The sequence below is a fragment of the Salarias fasciatus genome, chromosome 13 (assembly GCF_902148845.1).
Source record: "Salarias fasciatus chromosome 13, fSalaFa1.1, whole genome shotgun sequence".
Lineage (NCBI taxonomy): Eukaryota > Metazoa > Chordata > Actinopteri > Blenniiformes > Blenniidae > Salarias > Salarias fasciatus.
Genome location: NC_043757.1, coordinates 26,497,079 through 26,519,632, shown reverse-complemented (window position 1 = coordinate 26,519,632; position 22,554 = coordinate 26,497,079). Strand labels below are relative to the sequence as shown.

The 22,554-nt window shown below is 46.1% G+C and overlaps 1 protein-coding gene across 1 annotated transcript; it reads right to left on the bottom strand.

Annotated features, from left to right (window-relative positions):
- Positions 1–5,964: 5,964 nt before the first annotated feature.
- LOC115398969 (E3 ubiquitin-protein ligase TRIM21-like) lies at positions 5,965–9,019 on the bottom strand. Its single transcript, XM_030106051.1, has 2 exons — positions 8,920–9,019; positions 5,965–8,165 (listed from the first exon to the last, which is right to left on the bottom strand). Exon 2 carries the CDS (start codon positions 8,154–8,156, stop codon positions 6,519–6,521), a length of 1,638 nt encoding a protein of 545 aa, XP_029961911.1. The 5' UTR covers positions 8,157–8,165; positions 8,920–9,019; the 3' UTR covers positions 5,965–6,518.
- Between the last annotated feature and the right edge of the window lie 13,535 nt (positions 9,020–22,554).

Genomic DNA, 22,554 nt, shown 5'->3' with positions numbered 1-22,554 from the left:
GCACGTAAAACAGTTCCTGGTGAAAAACGGCATGGCCCTGCTGCCCCATCCGCCATATTCCCCGATTTAGCCCAGTGCGATTTTTTTTTCCTCTTCCCAAGAATGAAAAACACACTGAAGGGGCGGAGATTTGATGACGTGGAAGAAGTGCGGAAAAAATCAAAGGATGCTCTTAAAGCGATCATTACGCATGAGTTTGCCGACTGTTTCGAGCAATGGAAATCCTGGCTGCAGCGCTGTATTCAAGCCGAAGGAGAGGACTTTGAAGGTGACAGTTTTGATTAAATGTGAAAATGAAAAAATTAAAAGTTCAAACCACAGTCCGGTTTCTTTTGGGTCCCCCCTCGTAAGAGCACCAAGCTCCAGCTTCATACTGCTCTCGTTCCTGTCATTTTTCTCTGCATTTCTTAATCGCCTGCTGGCATAGGCGATCACAAGATTTTTGCCCTCCTGTGCCTGACAGAAAACGGCACCTAACCATAAATTGCTGGCGTCTGTCTCCACTACAAATGGAAGGGGAAAATCAGCATAAGCCAGTAAAGGTGCACTGGTAAGCCCATCTTTGAGTTGATCAAAAGATTGTTGACATGCTGGTGTCCATAAACTGTCAAACATGTTCTTAGCCTTGGCTGGGTTGTTCTTTTTCACACAAACATTAACCACATCATGTAAAGGTCCTGCCCTCTGGGAAAATCCCTGCAGAAACCTCCTGCAGTAACTGCAGAATCCTAGAAATGACTGGAGGTCCCTCACCGTGGTAGGTGTCGGCCAACCTGTCACTGCAGCTAGCTTTCCTGGATCTGTGCCTATTCCCTCAGCTGAGATTTGATGACCAAGAAAACACACACTTGACTGTCGGAAATGACATTTTTCCACCTTGACCTTTAACCCTGTCTCTCTGAGTCTCTAACACTGTTTGAAGTCGTGTCAAGTCATCGTAAAATGTCAGTGAGGAGACCAGTATGTCATCCAAATATACAAGCATGATCTGGAAAACTAAGTCACTCTTCATGGCCTGCATGAGCCTTTGAACAGTTGCCGGCCCATTGCAAACACCAAAGGGCAGTTTGGTGTACTCAAAGAGCCCAAATGGAGTGGTGAATGCAGTCTTGTGCCTGTCCTTCTCATGTACTGCCACCTGGTGGTAACCACTGGCAAGGTCAGTGGTCGAGATTACTGATTACATGTCCTAAAATGTAATCTGTAATGTATTACCTTGGATTACACGGGTAAAGTAATGTGTTCTAAACAGGTTTGGATTACTTGTAGCTGACCTCTAATCCGTCTAGCAGAGTGGTTCCAAAATGTTTGCGTCGATTTCACACCAAAGGACAAGTAAGAATCTCAAGACACCTGTTGTGCCAAATGGTCTTTATAACACATGTTATCACTCATGTCTTTTAAAGCATCTGTAAATTTGCATTTGATTAATGCCAAATAAAATAGGACAAAATCAGCTATATTACTCATGAAATATTTGTGAAATATTTCACAAAATAACTTATATCTTCATTAAAGCTGACCGCATGTTGGTTGTTTTACTGTCTGCTCGGAATTTTGCAGTGATTTTCAAGTCACAAGTCAGTCTCAAGTCTTGCCCTCGAGGCTCAAGTCAAGTCTCAAGTGCTGCATTTTCACTTTCTTTTTCAGTGCATTTTCTCTTTATTTCTCGATTAGCTTTGATGGTACAGTTTTAAAAATGTCTGCATTGTTATGCTTCACTCCATCCACTCTTGGCATGACATCCATTTCTTCTGAGACTTGTTTCCGGGCAAGTCAAATACTTGCCACAAGCTGCCATCTTGGAATATTGGATATTTGCAAGGGAAGGAGCAAGTGCAGTGCAAGTATTCAAGGTTTGAATGAAGAAACATCTCATTCCCTGGATTATGAGCCCTCTATACCCCTTTAATTATGCTCAAAACATCATTTTTGTTTCGATTTTTTTTTTTGCTTATGATGCTAAATGTGATCTGAAGCTTCAGTTTTCTTGGAATTTCACTTAATAAAGTCTGAGTTAATTATTTTTTCCTGTTCAAAGCTCCTGTAGGTTCTCTGTAAAAACACATTTAAGTAGAACTTCATTGGCCTCAGAGCCAGTCCACATCAACCCACATATTGAAGGACCATCATCATGATCACTTCTAGACTGATCATACCTGAAGAGTTCAGGTATACTTTACTGTTTCTACTTCAGAGAAACACTTTACAGGCAGGCAAATACTCAGACTTTTAACTTAGACTCAGAACAAATAGAGTATCTTCAAAACTACAAGGGCTGCATGAATAATTTTGGTGACAAAAGGAATCAAACACCTGTGAGATTGCTCCAGAAGAGTCACAATCAACCAAAAATCAACTCAGTTCAGTTAGTCGGGTAACGTCTGATGAGTAAGAGTGTGAAAGTGGAAGGTGAAAAGTAAAAGAGAACAGCTGGAGAGAAGTTTTAGTTCAGGTGTGTCCAGGCGGAGTGTGGAGCCTTTTGGGTGCCATATTCTCAGGAGCCAGACTGTAAAACTGGTTTGATTCCACTGATATATCACTGTGGTTCTTCATCCCATCCAAACACCAGACTGCTTCACTTTGAAAGAAGCGCCGTGGAGCCTCAGAGTCTGGTTGGTCTCTTCCACTCAGTTAATTAAGGTAAAAATGATTTACGTCAAACTGAAATGTCACGTCTTAAAAGTTTCTGAAGCGGGTAGAAAAATGAACTGCTATGAAATCAGGGCAATGTTTTGTTAGTTTTTTTGTTCGGGTGCCACAGAGTTGAACCTTCTCTTTTTGTTTTCTGAATCTCAACATGAAGTAAACTGTGCCTTCATTGTGAGAAAGCCATCGCTTTGCTTTTGCTGTTGGACGTCGACAAGAAAAAAAAATTGACGGTTTCACATGATCATCCTTCAGACGGACGTCGTGTCATGTGGTGAGATGTTGTCCTGGTGTGTAGTTTGTGTGACAGTGTTGACGTCTTCTCGCCGACTCTCCAGTCAATCTGAATGAGGCTGGATGGAACACATAGATGGAGCTCAGTGGAGCCGGCTGCTGCAGCTCACTACAGATCAGGTTTCTGCACTACTGACACATTTGTTTTTACATAAAAGATGTGGTCAGTGATAAATGCATTTACAGAAAGGCCGTGCGGACTTGTAAGCTGGTCTGAGGTCCCACAACGTGGCTCCCTCCTGGAAGGACCTGAATGGAAACGGTTTGAGGGAACAGCTCTGAGATCCAGACGTGCAGGAACACCTGAACTCCACAGGTTCCAGCCGTCAGAAAGTCACGTTCCAGTGCTGTTTCCTGAATGAACACGCAGAGGAAAGTGTGCAGAGAGGGAGCTGAAGCAGGACGGAGCTGAAGGAAACGTGCCGAGAAGCATTCAAGTCTGGATGTAAACTGGACAGACTGGAGGTGGAGTGTTCACGGTCAGAATTCTTCCATGTTGTTATAATCACACTTTCTTTGCTCTTTTCAGTGAATATTTATCTGTCTCTGTGCAGGGAGTTTCACAGAGGGCCTTCTCTTGTCTACAATAAACTCACTGGTGTCGTTTGCATCTGTCAGTGTCAGTGAACCATTTCTGAAAAAAAAAAAAATGTTGGAAAGAGAAAGTGAAGATGTCTTTGTTTCGTGTTGTTGTTGCAGTTCTTTGCCACCAGATGGAGCCACCATCTTCACATCACCACTTTGAGCAGGTTGTTCTGTTGGAGGACAGCTGGCAGTGGGAATGCAGCAGAAAGAAATCCCAGATTCCTCAAACATTTAGTCAACTCAAGTTAACTAGCTGTGTATAACCAGCTCTTCTTACAACCTCAGCAACAACAGGTCAACCTCCTGCCTCCGACCCGACCTTCCCTCACCTGCAGCCGGAAAGACCCACTTATTAAAAATCATAAATGCAACACAACTATTTCCCCTGTGAAATCAATTATTTGATTCAATGATGTCAAACAACTGCATTTTTTTTCCAGTCGAGAAACAAAGACTTTGTCATAATTATTTATTCATTAACTATAAAAAATAAACAAATAAAAACCGCCAGTGAAACAGTGGTAACATTTCATATTTTTATTGAAAATATCCATTGAATGAGAGTTACGAATGTAACTATGGTTCTTTGAATCCCGGATGACCGCCAGAGGCGGTGCTTAAAGCACTGGAATGTTCCCTTCGCGCATGCGCAGTTCGAGTATGTTTTTTTTTTCTTTTTCCCTTGTCCTGTTCGGCAGCTGGGGCGTGCAATATTGTATGATTGTAGCCTTTTACTATCCGAACAGATTTTGATATTAGCAGCAGACTGCTACGAGACTGAGTCTCCTCCTGCTGCCTTTATTTAAAGCTGGCGCCCGGCATGGCTGCAGGACAGGACCGGGACGGAAATGCTCAGAGAGCGAGAGACAGAAAGAGAGAGAGATAAAGAAAGGGAAAAGGGGGGGGGGGGGGGGGGGGGCACACCCTATGTAGCAATTCACAATGCAAAACAGTGTTGTTGACCCACCACACGCAACCAAGAACAATCCCAAACCCCAATCCAGACAACACCAAAACAGAGCCGACAACCAACACAGAAACTGACAGAACCATACATATACATACATATATATATATATATATATACATATATATATATATATATATATATATATATATATATATATATATATATATATATATATATAACCCTTTTTTTTTTTTTTTTTTTTTTTGAGAATATAGCTAATAGTAACTAATAGTAAACTCAGGGCGTGCATCAAGAGAGGGCTACTACAGATCACCATTAGTCTAACCACCACAAGAAGACAAGGTAACCGAGTTTGTGAAGAGTGATTAAAGATCAGCGTGATCATGCAAATATGATGGTGATATTGATGGTGATAGTGATCATGCATATATGACCTCTGACCCCTGAGAAGGCCAGAAGCAGGCCATTTCTGAACTGCTCCGGTTCAGAAATGGGGCAGAGGAAAGCCCCGGCCGGGGACCCCGGCAGTCCCGGGGCCCGGGCCCCGCGGAGTCACGACCGGCAGGAGCCGGACCACCCCGGGCGTCGGACGCCCAGGGCGGGCAGAGCCGAGAGCCCAAGGCCCAAGAGCCCAAGAGCCGACCCCCTACAGAGGCGGATGGCCATTACCCACCCGGGAGAACCGGCCTCACGGGCAGCTACCCCCCCCCCCCCCCCCATAACTCTCGTTCTGTGTCATCCCTCCACAGGTGGTGCTTAAAGCACTGGAATGACGAATGCCAACTCGGTCACGAGGAATCACAGAGACCAACCTCACTGAGAAGCCTCTGCAGGGCCCAGTACCACCCGCAGTGCATGCGGAGGCACAACGGCCAGCCTGGAGAACCTGGAAAAGGTGCCAGGCGTTGTCCACACAGCGACAGCACATAGTTCGTCCAAGGGCACCACCGTCAGGGCAACTCAAGACGTGGACACTGCCCTGGCGGAGCGGCAATGCACACCCCCGGGCAAAAGCCAGCCTGCGGCCTGGGATGGCGAACAGTGTCCACAACCCAGTGGGACAGGCGCTGCCTGGAGAGAACAAAACCCTTACTCGGGCCCCTGTAGAAGACCACTGGCCGGCCAGATGTCGGCACATCTGCATAGCAGCCATGCAGCGTCCCAGAGTTCTAGCCAGGCACAAGAGCCCCGGCCGGCCCCCCAGGTCGTCCGACGGGGGCCACATAGAGAGTCGCATAGGTTGGCTGTCCGCAGCCCCGATAGCACTCTAAGAAGGAAGCAGCAGTCACAGCGTGATGCCCGCCCCAGCTGGATGCCACCGGAGACATGCGGGGAGAATAGACAGAGCGTGCAGCTCCCCCACACGCTACGCCGTGGTAATGGCCAGCAGGAACATTGTCCTGCACAACACCCACTGCAGCCCCATTGTTGCCAGGGGCTCACAGGGAGGCTGACACAAGCTCTCCAGCACCAGATGCAGATGCAAATGATCAAGCTGATAGTTCCTACAACAGCCCCTGAACTTCTGCTGGAGAAAGAGGTGGAGAAGATGGATGGATGGTGTTTGTCACATGGATTGTATTCAGTCCTTCTTATTCTCCTTCCTGCTTCCTTTTCATTTCTCACCCTGCCACAGAGCTAAAAGGCTTCAGGAATGCTTTGAGGAACACAACAACCACTTTGAAAAGTTGACTTGGCCTCTGAATTCCCCACATCTCACTCAGTGGACAAACAAGTCTGATCCAAGAAGCTAACAGCTCACAAGTCAAAGGAGTCAAAGGACCTGCTGCTCCATCCTGGTGCCAGGTAAACCAGCAGGTCTTCAGAGGTGTAGAGGAGTCCATGTCTCAGTGGGTCAGGGCAGCTTCAGCACTTCATATCAGGGAAGTGGACATCATGACTGATTGATCGGGATTCATTCAAACAATGGTCCAATAATCAAAGACTGAAGAGAAGAATGTGAGTTTAGTGCAGACTGAACATCTGGATTTGATCAAATCAATCAGAGTCAATCTTTTACTTTCCAACAAGCTCATTAATTGTTGGTGAATCTTCCTCATCAGACAGTTTGATTGACAGGACAGATGATCAGAGGAGCAGAGTTTTTACCACCGTCATTAAGACAGGGACAGAAGTATGGGAGGAGTTTGTCAGTGAAGCAGCAGCCAGTGAAGGAGTAGATCAGAGCTGCAGCAGCTACATCATAAAAAGAGACCAGACCCTCCTCATAATCCACAAACACCCCCACCTTCTCAGGAGCAGATCTCAGAGACACAAGTACTGCAGGGCCTGCATTTGCTGTGTACTGATTTCCATTTCTCAGACATATTGTCCAGAAACCTTCACCAGGCCTCAGTGTGATCTTTCCCTTCCTGTTGATGGACTCTTTGCTCACTCCTAAACTCCAGTCAGTCTTTCCTTTAACCTGAACCTCAAAGTAAAATTTACCTGAAGAGAAATTATGTTTACTTAAAACACAGGGGCAACAATCAAATCTCTCTGGCTTATCTGGAAGGTTCTTCTCCACATCACCACAACTCACTTGTTTTCCATCATCAGACAGGATGAGATCAGGATTTGCTGTATCAGGATCAAGAGTCACATCCACTGCAAACTGCTGCTTCCTCTTCAGATCAGCCTCAAACAGCTTCTTCATCTCTTTGCTGAGAGTCTCCTCCAGCTGAGCCACAGCTCTCACCACAGTCCCCTCATATGATGGACGGACGCTGACCTGTGTCCAGTCCTTGGTGGGTGGAGCAGCTTTCAGGGAGGAGAAGCCTTGGAGGAGGTGGAGGTGGTCTTCAGAGAGGAAGAGCTGCTCCACCTCTGAGCTCCTCTTCATCAGCTCACAGATCTCCTCTTCCAGATCTCTGATGAGACCTTCAGCCTGTTTCTCTCTGGCTTCCTCTTCCTCCTCCATCCTCTCCATCAGCTGCTTCAGGCCTCTCTCAACACACTCCTTCAGAGCAGTGAACACCTCAACACCTTCTGCTTTCTCTCTGTCTGCAGCAGCTTTACTCCTCTTCACACACTCTCTGATCTCCTTGATCTTCACTCGTCTCTCCTGGATCATCTGCTGCATCTCAGCCTCTGTCTTCCTCAGCTCCTTCTTCTTTCCTTCACATTCTTCACTCAGAGGAACAAACTCGTGGTTCCTGTGCTCTAAAACAGAGCACATCATGCAGACACATGTCTGCTCTCTCTGACAGAACAGCTCCAGAGGTTTATGGTGCTTCAGACACATCCTGCCTTCCAGGTTCTCCACAGGCTCCATCAGCTGATGTTTCTTCAGGACTGACACTGTCAGATGAGGCTCCAGATGAGTCTGACAGTAGGAGACCAGGCACTCCAGGCAGGACTTGAGGGCCTTCACTTTGGTTCCAGTGCAGACGTCACAGGGAACTTCTCCTGGTTTGGCAGCTTGTTGCTCTGAGCTGCTGCTGGCTTTGAGTTCAGCTTCACGTCTGAACTGAGAAACCATCTCAGAGAGCAAAGTGTTGACGTTGAGTTCAGGTCTTGTTCTGAACTGTTTGTTACACAGGGGACAGTCACAGATGACCTTGGTGTTCCAGTGCTGAGTGATGCACTGGTTGCAGAAGTTGTGTCCACATGGTGTGGAGACTGGATCAGTGAACACTTCCAGACAGATGGAGCACCGAAACTGATCTTCAGAGCGCAGATTGCTGGCAGCAGACATCTTCACACACTGAGGACAACATTGATTGAAGAGACTGTTAAATACTTTGATTGTCAACAATTCCACAGTTTCACATGACTTTATCTGACTGGAGTCAATCACTGATCTCTACACATACTGGATGGTACATTAATGTCAGGCTGGGAGCTGAAGCTGCAGGTCATTGTTCACAGGGCCCTGACAGCACACCTCTTGGCATTGCTCGGTGGTGTTGCCCCCCCCCCCCCCCCCCCCCCGCTCAACAACTGTCGCCAAGGGACCGGCCCTGATTATTCACCCTGTTGACACTCCTGAGAATAAAATAATTTGTGCTTTTTAAAGAACCAGTTGGTCCACTTTAAAATACGTCAGTGGGTGGAATTTTATTCAACTTGATTTGTTTTCAGACTAAGCTCTGAATCATTGCATTGTATTTTTAATTCATATTCAACTTTGCTATAATCATAAACCCAACATTGATGTGATATTCAAATTCTACCAGGATTTGGACACCAGATACCCTGAACATTATGAACAAGGAGAACGATTTTCTTAAATTTCAACCTAATTTCTTCACAAAATCATCAAAAACATTATCTCTGTTCATTGACTGTATTTTGTTCATCATCATCATGACATATTCACAGCTTACATATATCAGTTTTAGTCACTCCCACCCTGAACATGAGGTGAAAAGTGGAGCTGTCTGGACAAAAGAGGACGTTTGTTCTCCTTCTTCATCAGTTTCCTGAGAGTCAGTATCAGTGTGATCAGCTGTACTCACCAGTGTTGGAGTCAGTGTCTGTGGAAGTCCAGATGAACTCAGGTTAGATTTCTTACAGAGAAACTCAGAGACGTGTCTGAACTGCAGCTCTGACTTTAACTTTCTCTTTCACTTCCTCAGTGTGACAATGGACTTCCAGTCCATCCCCCTCTGACAGCTCAGTGGGGGGGCGGGGGCAAGATGGCATCCTGTGTCGATGGTTTCCTGTGAGCTTGTGGTAGTCTGATGAGTACCAAAATATTTCAAATGACTGAAAACTGTCTTGAGGAAAGGTTTTTTTTTTTTTTTTTTTTTTTTTTTTTTGAGAAATCAGCTATTGTACTTACATTTCAGAATGATGTATCTAATGTTGACATTTTAAAGGAGTGGTATTACGTGTTCCCCTTAGTATCAATCTCCAGCACACTCAACAGCTTTGCCCAAAGTTGAATGGTGAAAGCTGTATGTGTCAAAAACAACTTAAATCAAATGTTCCTCTGCATCAGGCTGCCTCAAACAACTGGAAATTGGTCCCTGTAACTTTAAGAATCTCCTCAGCTTAGTGACCCCCCCCCCCACCCTCAGAGCGTTCTTCATCTCAGTGATTTGCAGTGTATTTCCCCCGCTCCTGAGAAGGGAGGGGGAGCACGAGGTGAGCAGGAGGAGCTGCGCAGACTACGTCAGAGATGGGCGGTGCTGTGCATTACAGGTGGAGCAGTGCAGAACCGAGCGTTTCAGCTCTCAACATGGCTGCCAGGGGGAGATTCAGGGACTGCTCAAATATGCGTGAATGGTTCAGGAAACAACTCCATGCGCCCTTTTGACAGGGAAATGACACTGTAGCATTATACAGCTAAAAAAAAAAGTGAATTTTGCATAATACCCCTCCCTTAAGGTCTATTAATGCTCTGAATCATCAATAAATTATCCAAATGTGAATATAATATAAAAAAAAAAAAAGTGAATAAAATGTCATGCCCGCTGCCTTGGCCACTAAAGAGTAGCAGGATTAACCATCTTTGCAATAAACCTGTTTAACTCTCTAAATGGGTCTGGTTACCTTCTGCACCTGAGCCACCATCTCCTCCACCATGACCAGGGGCGGGGTGGGGTTAAAATTCAGCCCAGGAGCTTGGTTTGGAGAGGCCTTTTATGAAGGACACAAGTAGAACCATAATTTTAACACAAATACTTTTATTGGCAATATGAAAACAATATAAACAAATGAATGTGTGTGTGCCCATTTAATGATGTTATGCAATAAAAATAGAAAACAAGCAGCTTAAAAAAAAACCCAAATCAAATATTTAGTACTTTCCAGAATAGTAGTTATTGTACCAAGTTACCTTACCATCACTATTACCTAATGATGGCAGATTCCCAACAGGGATTCTTAGAAAACAAACCGTTGTACTTGCCAGTGAAGCTGCTTCATGAACTGATCTGGCAGCCGGAAACCAGACTGTTGCCTGAGTAGAAACTGCTGCATTTTCATGTCATTATGGCAATGAATGGCATGATGTCTCTGCATTTTTATGCTCCTCCTTTAGTCCATTTACTTACATTGGCCTGCTGAAAATTGCCTCAGTATATTTGCCTTCAGCTAGTACCCAGATAGCATACGGATGTGGGCCACTTCAGGCAACAATCTGGCACTGTAGGCATTCTTCTGGGCCGCAAAAAAGAGATGTAAGCCTAAACTGGCCCATGTGGTAAATACTACATTTGGCCCATACCTCATAAAACAAATATGGCCCATGTTTGGCAAATACGTGGCAGAGTAGGGAATAGTTATTCTGTAGGTGAACCAAGGCTGGGCCACATATGGTTCGGCACACGTGGCCCACCTTTGCTGAAACTCATTTGGGCCACTTTTGACCGAAAGACGGCAAATCAGCATCGACTAATCTGGATATGAGCCTAAAGTGGCCCACATATGAGAAAACGCGCATGGCCCACCTTTGCTGAAACTCATTTGGGCCACTTTTGACCGAAAGACGGCAAATCAGCATCGACTAATCTGGATATGAGATTAGGGCCTAAAGTGGCCCACATGTAACATGGTGGGGTCCATACTTTGTGAAGTACAAATGTTGCAGGGCAAGAAAAGACAAGAAAAGCTATGTTAGTTTGCTTCTCTCATTGAACAGCTGTCCACTATTACTTGCTCCTAGTTGTATCTACAATTTCAATTAGCAGACACTTTTGTCCAAAGCAACGTACAACAGATATAACATACAACCATTACACTCACATTTAAAACTAGGGACAATTTAGGGTGACCAATTAAACTGACATGCATGTTTTTGGACTGTGGGAGGAAGCCAGAATAGGGAACCCATGCAAACTCCACACAGAAAAGCCCCAAGCCCTGGCCAGTACTTGAACCCAGGACCCTCTTACTGTGAGACGAGAGCATTAACTACTACGCCACCATGCATAGCTATGTAAACTGCTACTGCTTTTCTTTTGTCCAGATCATCCGTTATTAACTAAACCATAAGATAAGATAAGATAAGATAAGATAAGATAAGATAAGATAAGATAAGACAAGATAAGATAGGATAAGATAAGATGACTTTATATTCCTTTTTCAGTGGAATGTTCCATGATGTACCTGAACATATCACCCACAGTGACAGGTTTTAGTTTTGTTTTGTTTTGTTTGTTTGTTTGTTTGTTTGTTTGTTTGTTTTTTCTTAATGAAGTCAACTACTAAGTCTGTATGCCGTGAAGGATCATATCTTTATTCAAACTCTACTATCCGTTATGGTTTTTCCTGCTTCAAGTCGGAGTTTTCCAAATTACCGAGTCCTTTAAATGCATCATATTTGAATTGACGAATGGGTGCAACGAAGCAATTGCTGCAAACCTGCAGCTGGGAATTCTATCCAGAACACAAGAGAAGTCATGGTGAGGTAAGTCCCTGAACAAAAAATAAAAGAATGAATTAATCTGTCTGTTGGAAACATTTAGCTCTTATTGTTGGAACGTTACATTGTTTTGTCAGGTTGCCAGTGCTGCAAAAATGTTAGGTAGTTAACATTCACTTTTATGTAAGGATAAAGTGACCAGTGCTGAAAAGGCGTGCCACACAGCTCACATGTAAGTCAGCTACAATACCTATTTTGCAGTATACGTGTGATGCTGTTCTACAGCAGAAATCAAGATGAAGCTGTCACCATATGTAAAAACAAAGAAAAAGAGGGTGAAGTACAGAACAAATCTCCCCTATTCTAAATGAATTGAACTCTGTGTTTTATTACTGTAACTTCAGGTTAAATGTGAAGTTTGTCAGAGTGTTTGATCAAACTGCTTTAATCAAGTTCACTTGGCATGTATTGGTGCCATCTTTCATTGTTGTCTGAGCAAGCAGATATTGGGTCAGTGATCAGATGCCTTCAGATTCATTTTATTTAAAAAACCTTTTTTTTGTTTGGTTTCATGATAAGGTTTTTGTAGTTAGCACTTCACTGCAACCATGTCCAGTAACCACAGAGCTGCTTTACTGAGTCAACAAAATGTTCTTTTGTGCATTTCTTAAAGGGCCAGATGAAGATGAGATGATGCTGGGGCCATGATTGTTTTGCAGTGAGCGTTGGAGGTCAACAAGTGTTCCACTGAATCAGAATTTTGTTATTTTTTTATTTTGTTTTGCCTATTTTGGGGCACAGGTTAAAAAAATAAAGGATCATTAGTTCTCTACTTTTCACAAGTTGTTTCTCGTGTCTGGTTATTTCTTCATTTCTTCAGAAGGTATCTTCATCTTTGACCCTGATGAGTCCCAAGACTGGACCACTGCATGCCACCATTTAACACAATATCTGGAGGCACCGAAATAATATGTAGCCACAAATTCACACGACACCAGTTCTGCTTCATTTATATGATGTGTTCATGTTTGACCTAGAACTTTGTCATGGTGTAGGCTCGACAAGATCTGCCCAGATAGCAAAAATTTTTCGGCCTATATCTGGCCCATACCTGACATGTTCACATGGCCCACGTACCCCATGGAATGATGGCACTTGGGAGGTCCGCTCCTGTTTGCCAAAAGTGGGCCACAACCAAGCCTTCACACTGCCAGATGTCAACCATAAACCGGCCAAATAAACCAACACTCAACCAAATGTGGGCCACTAGCAAAATTCTTGTGGCCCATATCTGGCCCATACCTGACATGTTCATACGGCCCACGTACCACATGGAATGATGGCACTTGGGAGGTCCGTTCCTGTGTGCCAAAAGTGGGCCACAACCAAGCCTTCGCAATGCCAGATGTCAACCGGGCCAAATAAACTTGCACTCAACCGAATGTGGGCCACTGTATGCTTTTATTCTGGCCCATATACGATATGGAATGATGGCACAAAGGTGGTCCACAGTTGTTTGCCAAAAGTGGGCCACAACCACACCAGCACAGTGCCAAATGTCAGCCAAGAGGAGACCAAATAAATCAGCACTCACCCAAATTTGGGCCACTGTGCACAAAATTGTTTTGCTAGTGGCCCACATTCGGTTGAGTTCTGGTAGATTTGGCCTGTTTATGGTTGACATCTGGCATTGTAAAGGCTTGGTTGTGGCCCACTTTTGGCAAACAGGAGCGGACCTCCCAAGTGCCATCATTCCACGCAGTATGTGGGCCATATGAACATGTCAGGTATGGGCCAGATATGGGCCATAAGAATTTTGCTATCTGGGCTGCTACCTGATGACTTCACAAAATGCCAAATAGAGGATTTAAACTCTTCCTCGGATACAGACAACCCAGCTAGCAGATTATAGAGCTAAACTGTAAATGTGACCAAAACTGTCCTGCACTAAAACACACTTTAACCCTTTTTAGACACAATACAACATTATGAGAGCACACAAGCCAACAATCGTAACATTAGACTTATTAAATGAACTTCTGCACACAATGTTTTAACTCTTTATACCAACAGCACCTCCTTAATTAAATACCCGGGATATTACAGTTTAGTTTGTTGGTACCAGCTCATGTTGAAGCTCATAAAAAAGAACGAAAAAAAATTGAAATGAAGAATGGACCGCTTTAAGTCAAAGAGATATACTTTCATTAGTGGGGTCTTCTCCATCGGTCCTCCACTATACGGCTCTGGCTGGAAAAACACACTCAGGACCGCCGAGATGACATCCATGCGTCGTCCTTCCCGTCCGTCCTCCCGTCTGTGGTACCCCACCAACCGTTCATGGCTGCTCCTCTTCTCCAGCCACGTTAACCTTTCCAGCTAGCTCCCGCTTTAAGGTGGAGTAACATGAGGCAACATCCACTTGAGTGGCGATCGGTCAAACTCAGTCTTCACCTCCTTCTTCCACCTCCCTCCGTTCTGACCACGTTGAACTACCTGGAAAGCATTCAAACACAATCAGAGACAACAGCTTCCAGAAGTATTTTACCGAAACTTACAGTTACAGAGTTAAATGTACCGCAAACCTAGATAATTATCTTCATAACTCTTTCACAATGAGACAGAGTCCGTCAGTCAGAAAGCTGACAATACAAAGAGGTGCTGAGAGAGCGTGTCTGACCAGAAACATGACTGTCTTAAGTTCTTTTGGCTGGAAGAAGGAGCTACAGTAGAGTTCCAACCAGACCAAGAAGCCTGATCTGCAGTGGTCAGCACATTGCTGTTGTTTGTGTTGGCTGAAGGAAGGAACTATGGAAGAGCGCAGGAGAGATCACAGCCTCATCTCACTTTGTATGGATGGATTTGGATTTTCCATTTTATGTAACAGTCAACCTTGGCTACGCCATTTTATTTTTGAGACGTGTCCCAAAAGGAACCCCATCACACTCCCCCACATCACACCACCAGTCAACAGCCTGTCCACCAGGGCTGTCCAGTTTCCCTTTTCCTGTTTCTTATTGTTTTTGTTGCATATGTTGAATAATCTATTGCTTAAAGTTTTATTTTGAAAGAGCTCTTCTGACAGAAGCTGAAGGTGTTTCCAGATTTGTGTACGCAGCGCTTCCCTTCAGTGTCTGTGATTCTACGTGGGAGGATATTAATAATACTTTGGGTTCCACTTAAAATAAAGGTGGTACAAACAGGTTGTTACCTGTCATTTATTAAAGTTGACTTTTTTTAATTGTTGAAAAGGTTGAAGTGTGTAATAAACCATAATGTAGTTTTTCTTACTCTGGTTTGGGGCCAGGGTGGTTGCTGGGTGCTGTGGGTGTTGCTGTGAGCCCCCATCAAGTTCTAGTTGTACCCAGTGCTGCTGTTGTTTGGGTTCAGACATTGTTCAGTTGTTCACTGTAGTGTTGAATTAATGAATCCTGTTTTTGTCTTGGTTGTTTTTTGTCATTTTTTATTTGTCGGTTTTTAACCTTTCCGATAGTCAAAGACAGTTCTTAGTGTGAGGAACAGACTAAATCGTCTACTGATTACATAAATAACGTTGATAAACGTTAAGACACACTGCATAACTAAGCGATCAATGAGTGATTGGTTTGGTCTGTCATGAGTCACTTTGTCCCCTGAAGTCTGGATCTGGTCTTCAACTCTATTGTTCTGCAGCCACCTGCTGTACAAAGAGGGGAACTTGGCAAGCTTTGCCTTCAACAAACACAATAAGAGCAGAATGACCTGCATGAATGAGGTTCTGCGATGAATGGTAAATGGTCTACACTTATGTAGCACTTTTACACTGCATTGACAGAGCCCAAAGTGCTTTACACTGTATTAACACATTCACCCATTCACACTCACATTCACACACCAGTGGAGGCAGCTGCCATGCAAGGCAGTCAGTCCACCCACTGGGGGCAATTTGGGGTTCAGTGTCTTGCCCAAGGACACTTCAACATGTAGACATGCAGACAGGGGGAGACAGGAATCAAACTAACAACATCCCGATTGCAAGACGACTGCTCTCCCCACTGAACCACAGCCGCCCATTCCAAAAATGAAAGTTCCAACTTTACAAAGAAACTATTTTCCTTTAGCAGTGATTTTAACTGCAGCTTTTTGTGTTCATTGGCTTCTTCACTTTACTCCTGTGGCGGCTCAGTGCATCATAAACATAACAGGTCTGTCCTTAAATATCATTGCAGTAACTTCGGATGTTTGGTTTTGATGACTGCTGCCTGTGAAAATAAATCAAACAAATATGACCAAGAGCCTCATTGGTTATTTTAATTTTGGGCCACTTTAATGTTGGTTAAAGAATGTGAAAAAGATTGAGAACCATTGGATATGATATTGCCAAAAGTATTCACTCACCTGGCTTCACATGCATATCAACTTGATTGACCTCCTATTCTTAAACCAGAGAATATAATTGCTCTAGATGATGTGCAGGTTGGAGGCAGCTGCTCGGCCGAGGAAACCCTCCATGATTTCCCGATTCTGCAGCATTTCCATGTGCATGGTCAAATTTAACCAGCATTGCCTCAAACTTCACGGTGGAGTTCTGCTTTGACATATTTTCTCTCAGGACAGACTCCAAAAAAACCCAAAAAAACTGAAGGAGGCATCAAAATGATTTAACATCATCAAGCTTTATTTGTGTGACACTTTCTCTGCAGATTAATTAAAATGCTCCCCAAGTTGAAACCTAAAGTTACTCAAAGGAAGAAAAACACACACAGAAAACACTGTTTGATGAGAATACGTAAAACTATTCGGCCGTCCCTCTCCTGGATGTGCCCCGACCGGCTTGCTGGCCGGTGATTGGGTTTGTTGTGCAGGTGACACAAGCCTCCTCCCTCGGCTTCTCTGTTCTGCTGTTTCTCCTGGCCTGGTCCTGCTCCGATGGCAAGGCGACGAGGGTGCTGCTGGGCAGCTGTCCCCTCTCTCCAGTGTGCTCCGGGCTGGCTTTCATGGGCTTGGTTGTATGGCGTCCGTCGTGCGGTCAGGTGTACACCACCCTTCCCCGGCATATCGCAATGCCATTGTGTCGACCTGTTGTGTGCATCCACCGTTCTGGATGGTGGCACTGTGAGGGCGGCGGACAGGGCAGGAGGCCACTGAGCACTCTGCCTGGGGGTTGCTCTCTGAGCTGCTAGCCCGGTGATTTGCGCTGCATCCCCCGCTCTGTGGGTGGCACTGCAATGGGGGGTGATGGAGGAGGGGGCTGCCGGGCAGCCCTTCCTCCTCCTGGATCGTGTACTCTTCGGGCGCGCCTCACGATCCTCGCTATGGCGGCGTGGCTAGCGTTGGTTAGCCGTGGGTTGTACGCCGCATGTGCTGCTTCCCCTGCATTGGACCCCGCGGTGGTGGTTCCCACGTGGTGAGTGTTGGCTTCCAGCAGGTGGTGTCTTGTAGGACGGTAGGGAGTTGGGGTCGCCGTCCAGTTGCTCCCGCTCCCGGATGTGGCTCTGCTACTTTGCTGGCATGGTGATGTTGCATTGGCTGTGCTGGTGGCGTACGCCCCCTTCCCTCAGCTTCTCGCACTGGCCCGGCTCGTCCTACCGGGCCGCGCTCTTGGTGTCGGCCCGGAGCCTGTAGCTGGTGATGACCCTTCCCCAGGCTTTCTACAGACCCGGCTGTGGTGGTCGGCGACCTGTTTGGCCAGCCTGCAGATTGTCTACCTGCAGGGGCCTCACGGCACTGGCTGGCGCCCTCTCCTGTTGAACTCCCCCACCAGGGGTGTGGTGCCTCCATGGGGGAGCTGGGTGTTGCAGTGGCTTACAGCAGCGACCCACTTTCTGCGGCGTGAGCTTGGTTTCCTCTGCTCCACAGGTTGTTCCACAGCAGGTCATGGCGCTTTCTCAGCGGGAGGGTTCTGCTGTTTCAGCGCGGAGGCCGGTGGGGCACCCCCACCCTCACTATCTCTGTCTTGTCCTGGCATCTGAGGGGGCCGACTCGCTGCTGAGCAGCTGTTCAGAGCCTGTCTGGTGGACCACCCTGAATGCTGGGGGACCATCTGCCAGACGGCTGTATGGTAGTAGGTGGAGGTTGGTTGCACGGTGGTGCAGCGGCCATGGGGAGGATTCGGTGCTCTGCCCGGTCCCTGTGGTCCTAGACTTCTGCATTCCTTTCGGACCGAGCCCGGTCCCCATTCACCCTGAGGGTGTATGTGGCGGTGGTATCTGCCCGCCATACATGGGTTGCAGGCGGCACGATTTGGGGCCACACTCTAGTGTCGGTTCCCTCAGGGGGGTTTTGAAGCTCGCCCCCCTGGAGCCCCATGGGCGCCCGCCTGGGATCTGCATCTGGTGCTGGAGAGCTTTTGTCAGCCTCCCTGTGAGCCCCTGGCAGCGACGGGGCAGCAGTGGGTGTTGTGCAGGACGACGTTCCTGCTGGCCATTACCACGGCGTAGCGTGTGGGGGAGCTGCACGCTCTATTCTCCCCGCATGTCTCCGATGGCATCTGACTGGGGAGGGCATCACGCTGTGACTGCTGCTTCCTTCCTAGAGTGCTGTCGGGGCTGAGGACAGCCAACCTATGCAGCTCACTATGTGACCCCCGTCGGACGACCCGGGGGGCCGGCCGGGGCTCTTGTGCTAGAACTCTGGGACGCTGCATGGCTGCTAGGCAGATGTGCCGACATCTGGCCAGCCAGTGGTCTTCCACGCAGCGCCTGTCCCACTGGGTTGTGGACACTGTTCGCTATTCTGGGCCGCAGGCTGGCCTCTGCCCAGGGGTGTGCGTTGCCGCTTCACCATGGTGGTGTCCACGTCTTGGGTCGCCCTGAAGGGGGTGTCCCTGGGCGAGCTACGTGCTGTCGCCTTCTGGCCGACGCCTGGCACCTTTTCCAGGTTCTCCAGGCTGGCCGTTGTGCCTCCGCATGCACTGCGGGTGGTACTGGGCCCTGCAGAGGCTTCTCAGCCCCTGGTCTCTGCGATTCCTCGTGACTGAGTTGGCATTCGTCATACCAGTGCTTTACGCACCGCCTCTGGCGGTCAGGAGGGATGAAATAGAACGAGAGTTACGAATGTAACTACGGTTCTATGAATCCCGGATGACCGCCAGAGCGCTCTGTCATTCGGAATCCTCGTGGTCACGCGAGAAGATTCCGTAGGAGCCGATTCTGGGTCAGGGAACCGGTATTTATATGGTTCTGGGGTTACCCGGGGAGTCACGAGTGATGTTTGTTAGTATACATACTTGAACTGCGCATGCGCGAAGGGAACATTCCAGTGCTTTAAGCACCGCCTCTGGCGGTCATCCGGGATTCATAGAACCGTAGTTACATTCGTAACTCTTGTTCTGCTTTGACATATTTTCTCTCAGGACAGACTCAAAAAAAACCAAAAAAAAAAAAAAACTGAATGAGGCAACAAAATGATTTAACATCATCAAGCTTTAATTGTGTGACACTTACTCTGCAGATTAATTAAAATCAGTGGCGGACCGTGCATTTCACATTAAGGCCTTCAGAACAGATCCGCCTGAACCAATCCACCTCTCAATAACTATTTTGTCTACAAAAACAAATCTTATTATGCAGATATGCACATAAAGAGTTGTTGCACAGCAGATAGATACTTGTGCAGCCAGAATAAATGTCTTTGCTGAAGTGCACAATTCTCCTACTACATCTGTGCACATGCAATGAGCATCAACAACTTAATAAAACAGCAATATTATTTAGGAAAAGAGGAACATTTTACTCACCAAAATCCCGATTATTTGAAAACAAAATACATCCTCCTTTCCTTCCTCAAAAAGAGTTCAACTGCTCGGTCATATAGATTATCCGTGCGTTTCAGTTCCATAAAGCCAGGGCTGAAAGTCCAGCTTGCCCTGTGGTATTTCTGGCGTAAGTTTTATTTCTCTTCAGGTCTTCTGCTTCTTCTTGTTTGGGATAATTGAGGTAGGCGACCAACAACTTAGGTGCATACCGCCCCCTACTGTATCTCTTGGTGAATGTAAATCAGAGGGCCTGGATATGCTGTTGTTAGAAGCTTGAAGGCGCTGAGTCGCCAACTCGAAATCTGATTGGTTGAAGCAACTGTCTGATTGGTTGAAGCAGCTGTCTGTTTGACGCTTCACTTTACTTCACTGCGCCATCAGGAACGGATAGCGAAGGCCTCGGGCAGATTTCTTTGACCCTAGCAACAGATGATGCCTGAAATCTGATTGGTTAAATTATTTAATATGAAAAAAAACATGTCTGGAAGCAGCACAACCACGGGAAAACTATGAAAGGAACTGGAACATACCGTTTGGAATCATTTATTAATTATCTATGGACAAAATATAATTTAGATCAGTCTGTAATTCAGATAATTTTTAGACCAGCAGAGAAGACTTTGCAGGCCCTGACGGCCCACCACTGATTAAAATAATCCCCAAGTTGAAACCTAAAGTTACTCAAAGGAAGAAAAACACACACAGAAAACACTTATGAGAATATGTAAAAGTATAGAAACATTAAAATGAAAAATTCAGATAAAAAAAATCAGAAAATAAACAGTGCAAATGAGGGTTAAACAAGGTCATGAGCACAAAACTAACAGAATTAAATATGTGTGTGGTGTGTGTACACTGTGGTGTGTGTGTGTGTGTGTGTGTGTGTGTGTGTGTTTTTTTAGTTGTAGAAAAACATACTTGAAACGCACACATGGATAACACCCACTGATTGTGCTTCCTGTGTATGTACTGTACTTCCTGCTACTGGAGAGAGAGAGAGAGGGAGGGAGAGGGAGAGAGAGTGTGTGGGAAAGAGAGTTAGAGAGAGGGAGAGGGAGAGAGGAGGTGTGGACATGAAGCAGGACGTGAGACATAATATACAAAAATACAAAATTAGTTTTATTCTTTTTGTTTATTCACAAATGATAAAATACTATAGGCCTATAGAACACTTCTTAATTATTTCAACTTATCAAACACAGTAAAAAGAAATCACAGGAACACTTACAACGGTGGAGGATTGATTACTGCAGTTAAGTTGGTTATTTTACAAAATAAACAATAATGCACAAAAACAGCAACACATGCAAAAGTAAATGGGAAGCAACAAATTAAACACAAGCCATGCAAAGCAAAATATGAACCGCAAGCAACAATAAAAATAACATGCAAAGCAAAAAAAACAAAAGGCAAGCAATAAGCAGACTTTGAACAAAATGCAGAACTGCAATGAAATCAAAACTCCCCCACTGAAGGAATAGTGCCTGCGACGAAATAAAATAAATATTAGCTGCCTATTCGCACAGTCTGTCCAGATGGAGATAGGCTACTGTAGCCTATGACAGAGGACGGCGCAAATTAATCCCAGCGCCCCTGAACGCTCCCCGCAGGAGCGTGCAGGAGCTCCGTAGGAGAGGTTAATCGCGGTGAGCCTGCTATCGTTGCTGGTGAGGTGTGGTCTGCAAGACGTGCAGCCTTAACTTAAACCCAGGGGATGATGTGGAACAGCGCAGGACAAGGCAATGGGTCCTTTCTAGGAGTGGCGGCCCTCGTTGTGAACTGGAACTGTGAACTGGAGATTGGTGCCTACAATGGAGACACGAACATTAAAACGTTGTGGGGAAACTAATCTAAACACGGTTGAATCTTACCTGCTGGAGCAAGCACGCGCGCACAGGCAGCAGGAGGAGGGGGAGAGCCAATGAGGATAATGATGGCTTGTCCCTGCTGCAGCTCGGATCGACAAGCGTAATTTGGGATCAGCATTGGCCCAACCAAAAATGGCAAGGCAGAACAACGAGCAGCTTGCCCCGAGCGAGGAGTCCCAAACTCGGGGCGCAAACCAAAATGGATCGCCCGAGGCACATAAGTGTGCTCCAAACCTGGAAATCTCAGCTGGTTACCAAACGCTGCAACCACCGCACCGAAACCAAACGTGTGTGCACGCGCAGACCACCCACTAAGCTTATAGGCTCGGTTTGGTGCCACCTTCCAATCACAGCCCAGGTAAGATGCACACCATCATGCCACACTGGCAACACAAGAAGGGCAAGAACTAGGGGTGTAACTATACACAAAAATTTCGGTTCGATACGTACCTTGGTTCTGAGGTCACGGTTCGGTTCGGTTTCGATACAGTACGGGAACAAAATGCACAACCTAAATTTTCTTGTTGTTTTCCATTCTTCCCATGTCCGTGTGTCTGTGTCTGCTTTGCTGCACATCACCGATGCAAATGCTCTTCTCCCCATTTACATTTGGGCTCAGCTGTGCGAGTTGCATGCAGGTGCACTGATCCACGCATCCTTGAGAAGCTTTTCCGGCACTACAGACTGTTTATCTGCTCCTTTCTTTCAGATTATTTATAGGAAATGAGGCACAGACATTGTCAGTACGTTATCATTTAGTATCAGAGTTTATTTAGCCTTTTTTTTCTGTTTCTGAATCTTGGGGCGGCGCCTGAGCGATTAGATACTTTCACTTCTGTTGACAGACCTTCTCCTCCCTCCTGACAGTCTGCTCTCTCCGTCCACCAGTTTTTCTCTGACTTTCTTCATACGGAGTTGCAGCCCGTTTGCTTGACAGACTCACTTTTCAAAGTTAGCGTCCGTCATGGTTTGTTTGCTGCGGCGATGCGTGTCCCGGCGCGATGTTCGCATACGCACAAAATCTGTCCTGCGCGCGGACGTCCGTAGACAGAAATTCATGACAATTATTATGTCCCAGGGACCAATGCGCCACGCGGACACGTGAAGCATGGACGAGGCTGCTAGCAGTAGCAATCATGGCTGCACGTGTAGCTGCACATGCCAGCCGCAGAACGTAAAC

Coding starts and splice junctions, on each gene's coding strand:
- LOC115398969 (XM_030106051.1), bottom strand. CDS start 8,156: ATGTCTGCTGCCAGCAATCTGCGCTCTGAAGATCAGTTTCGGTGCTCC.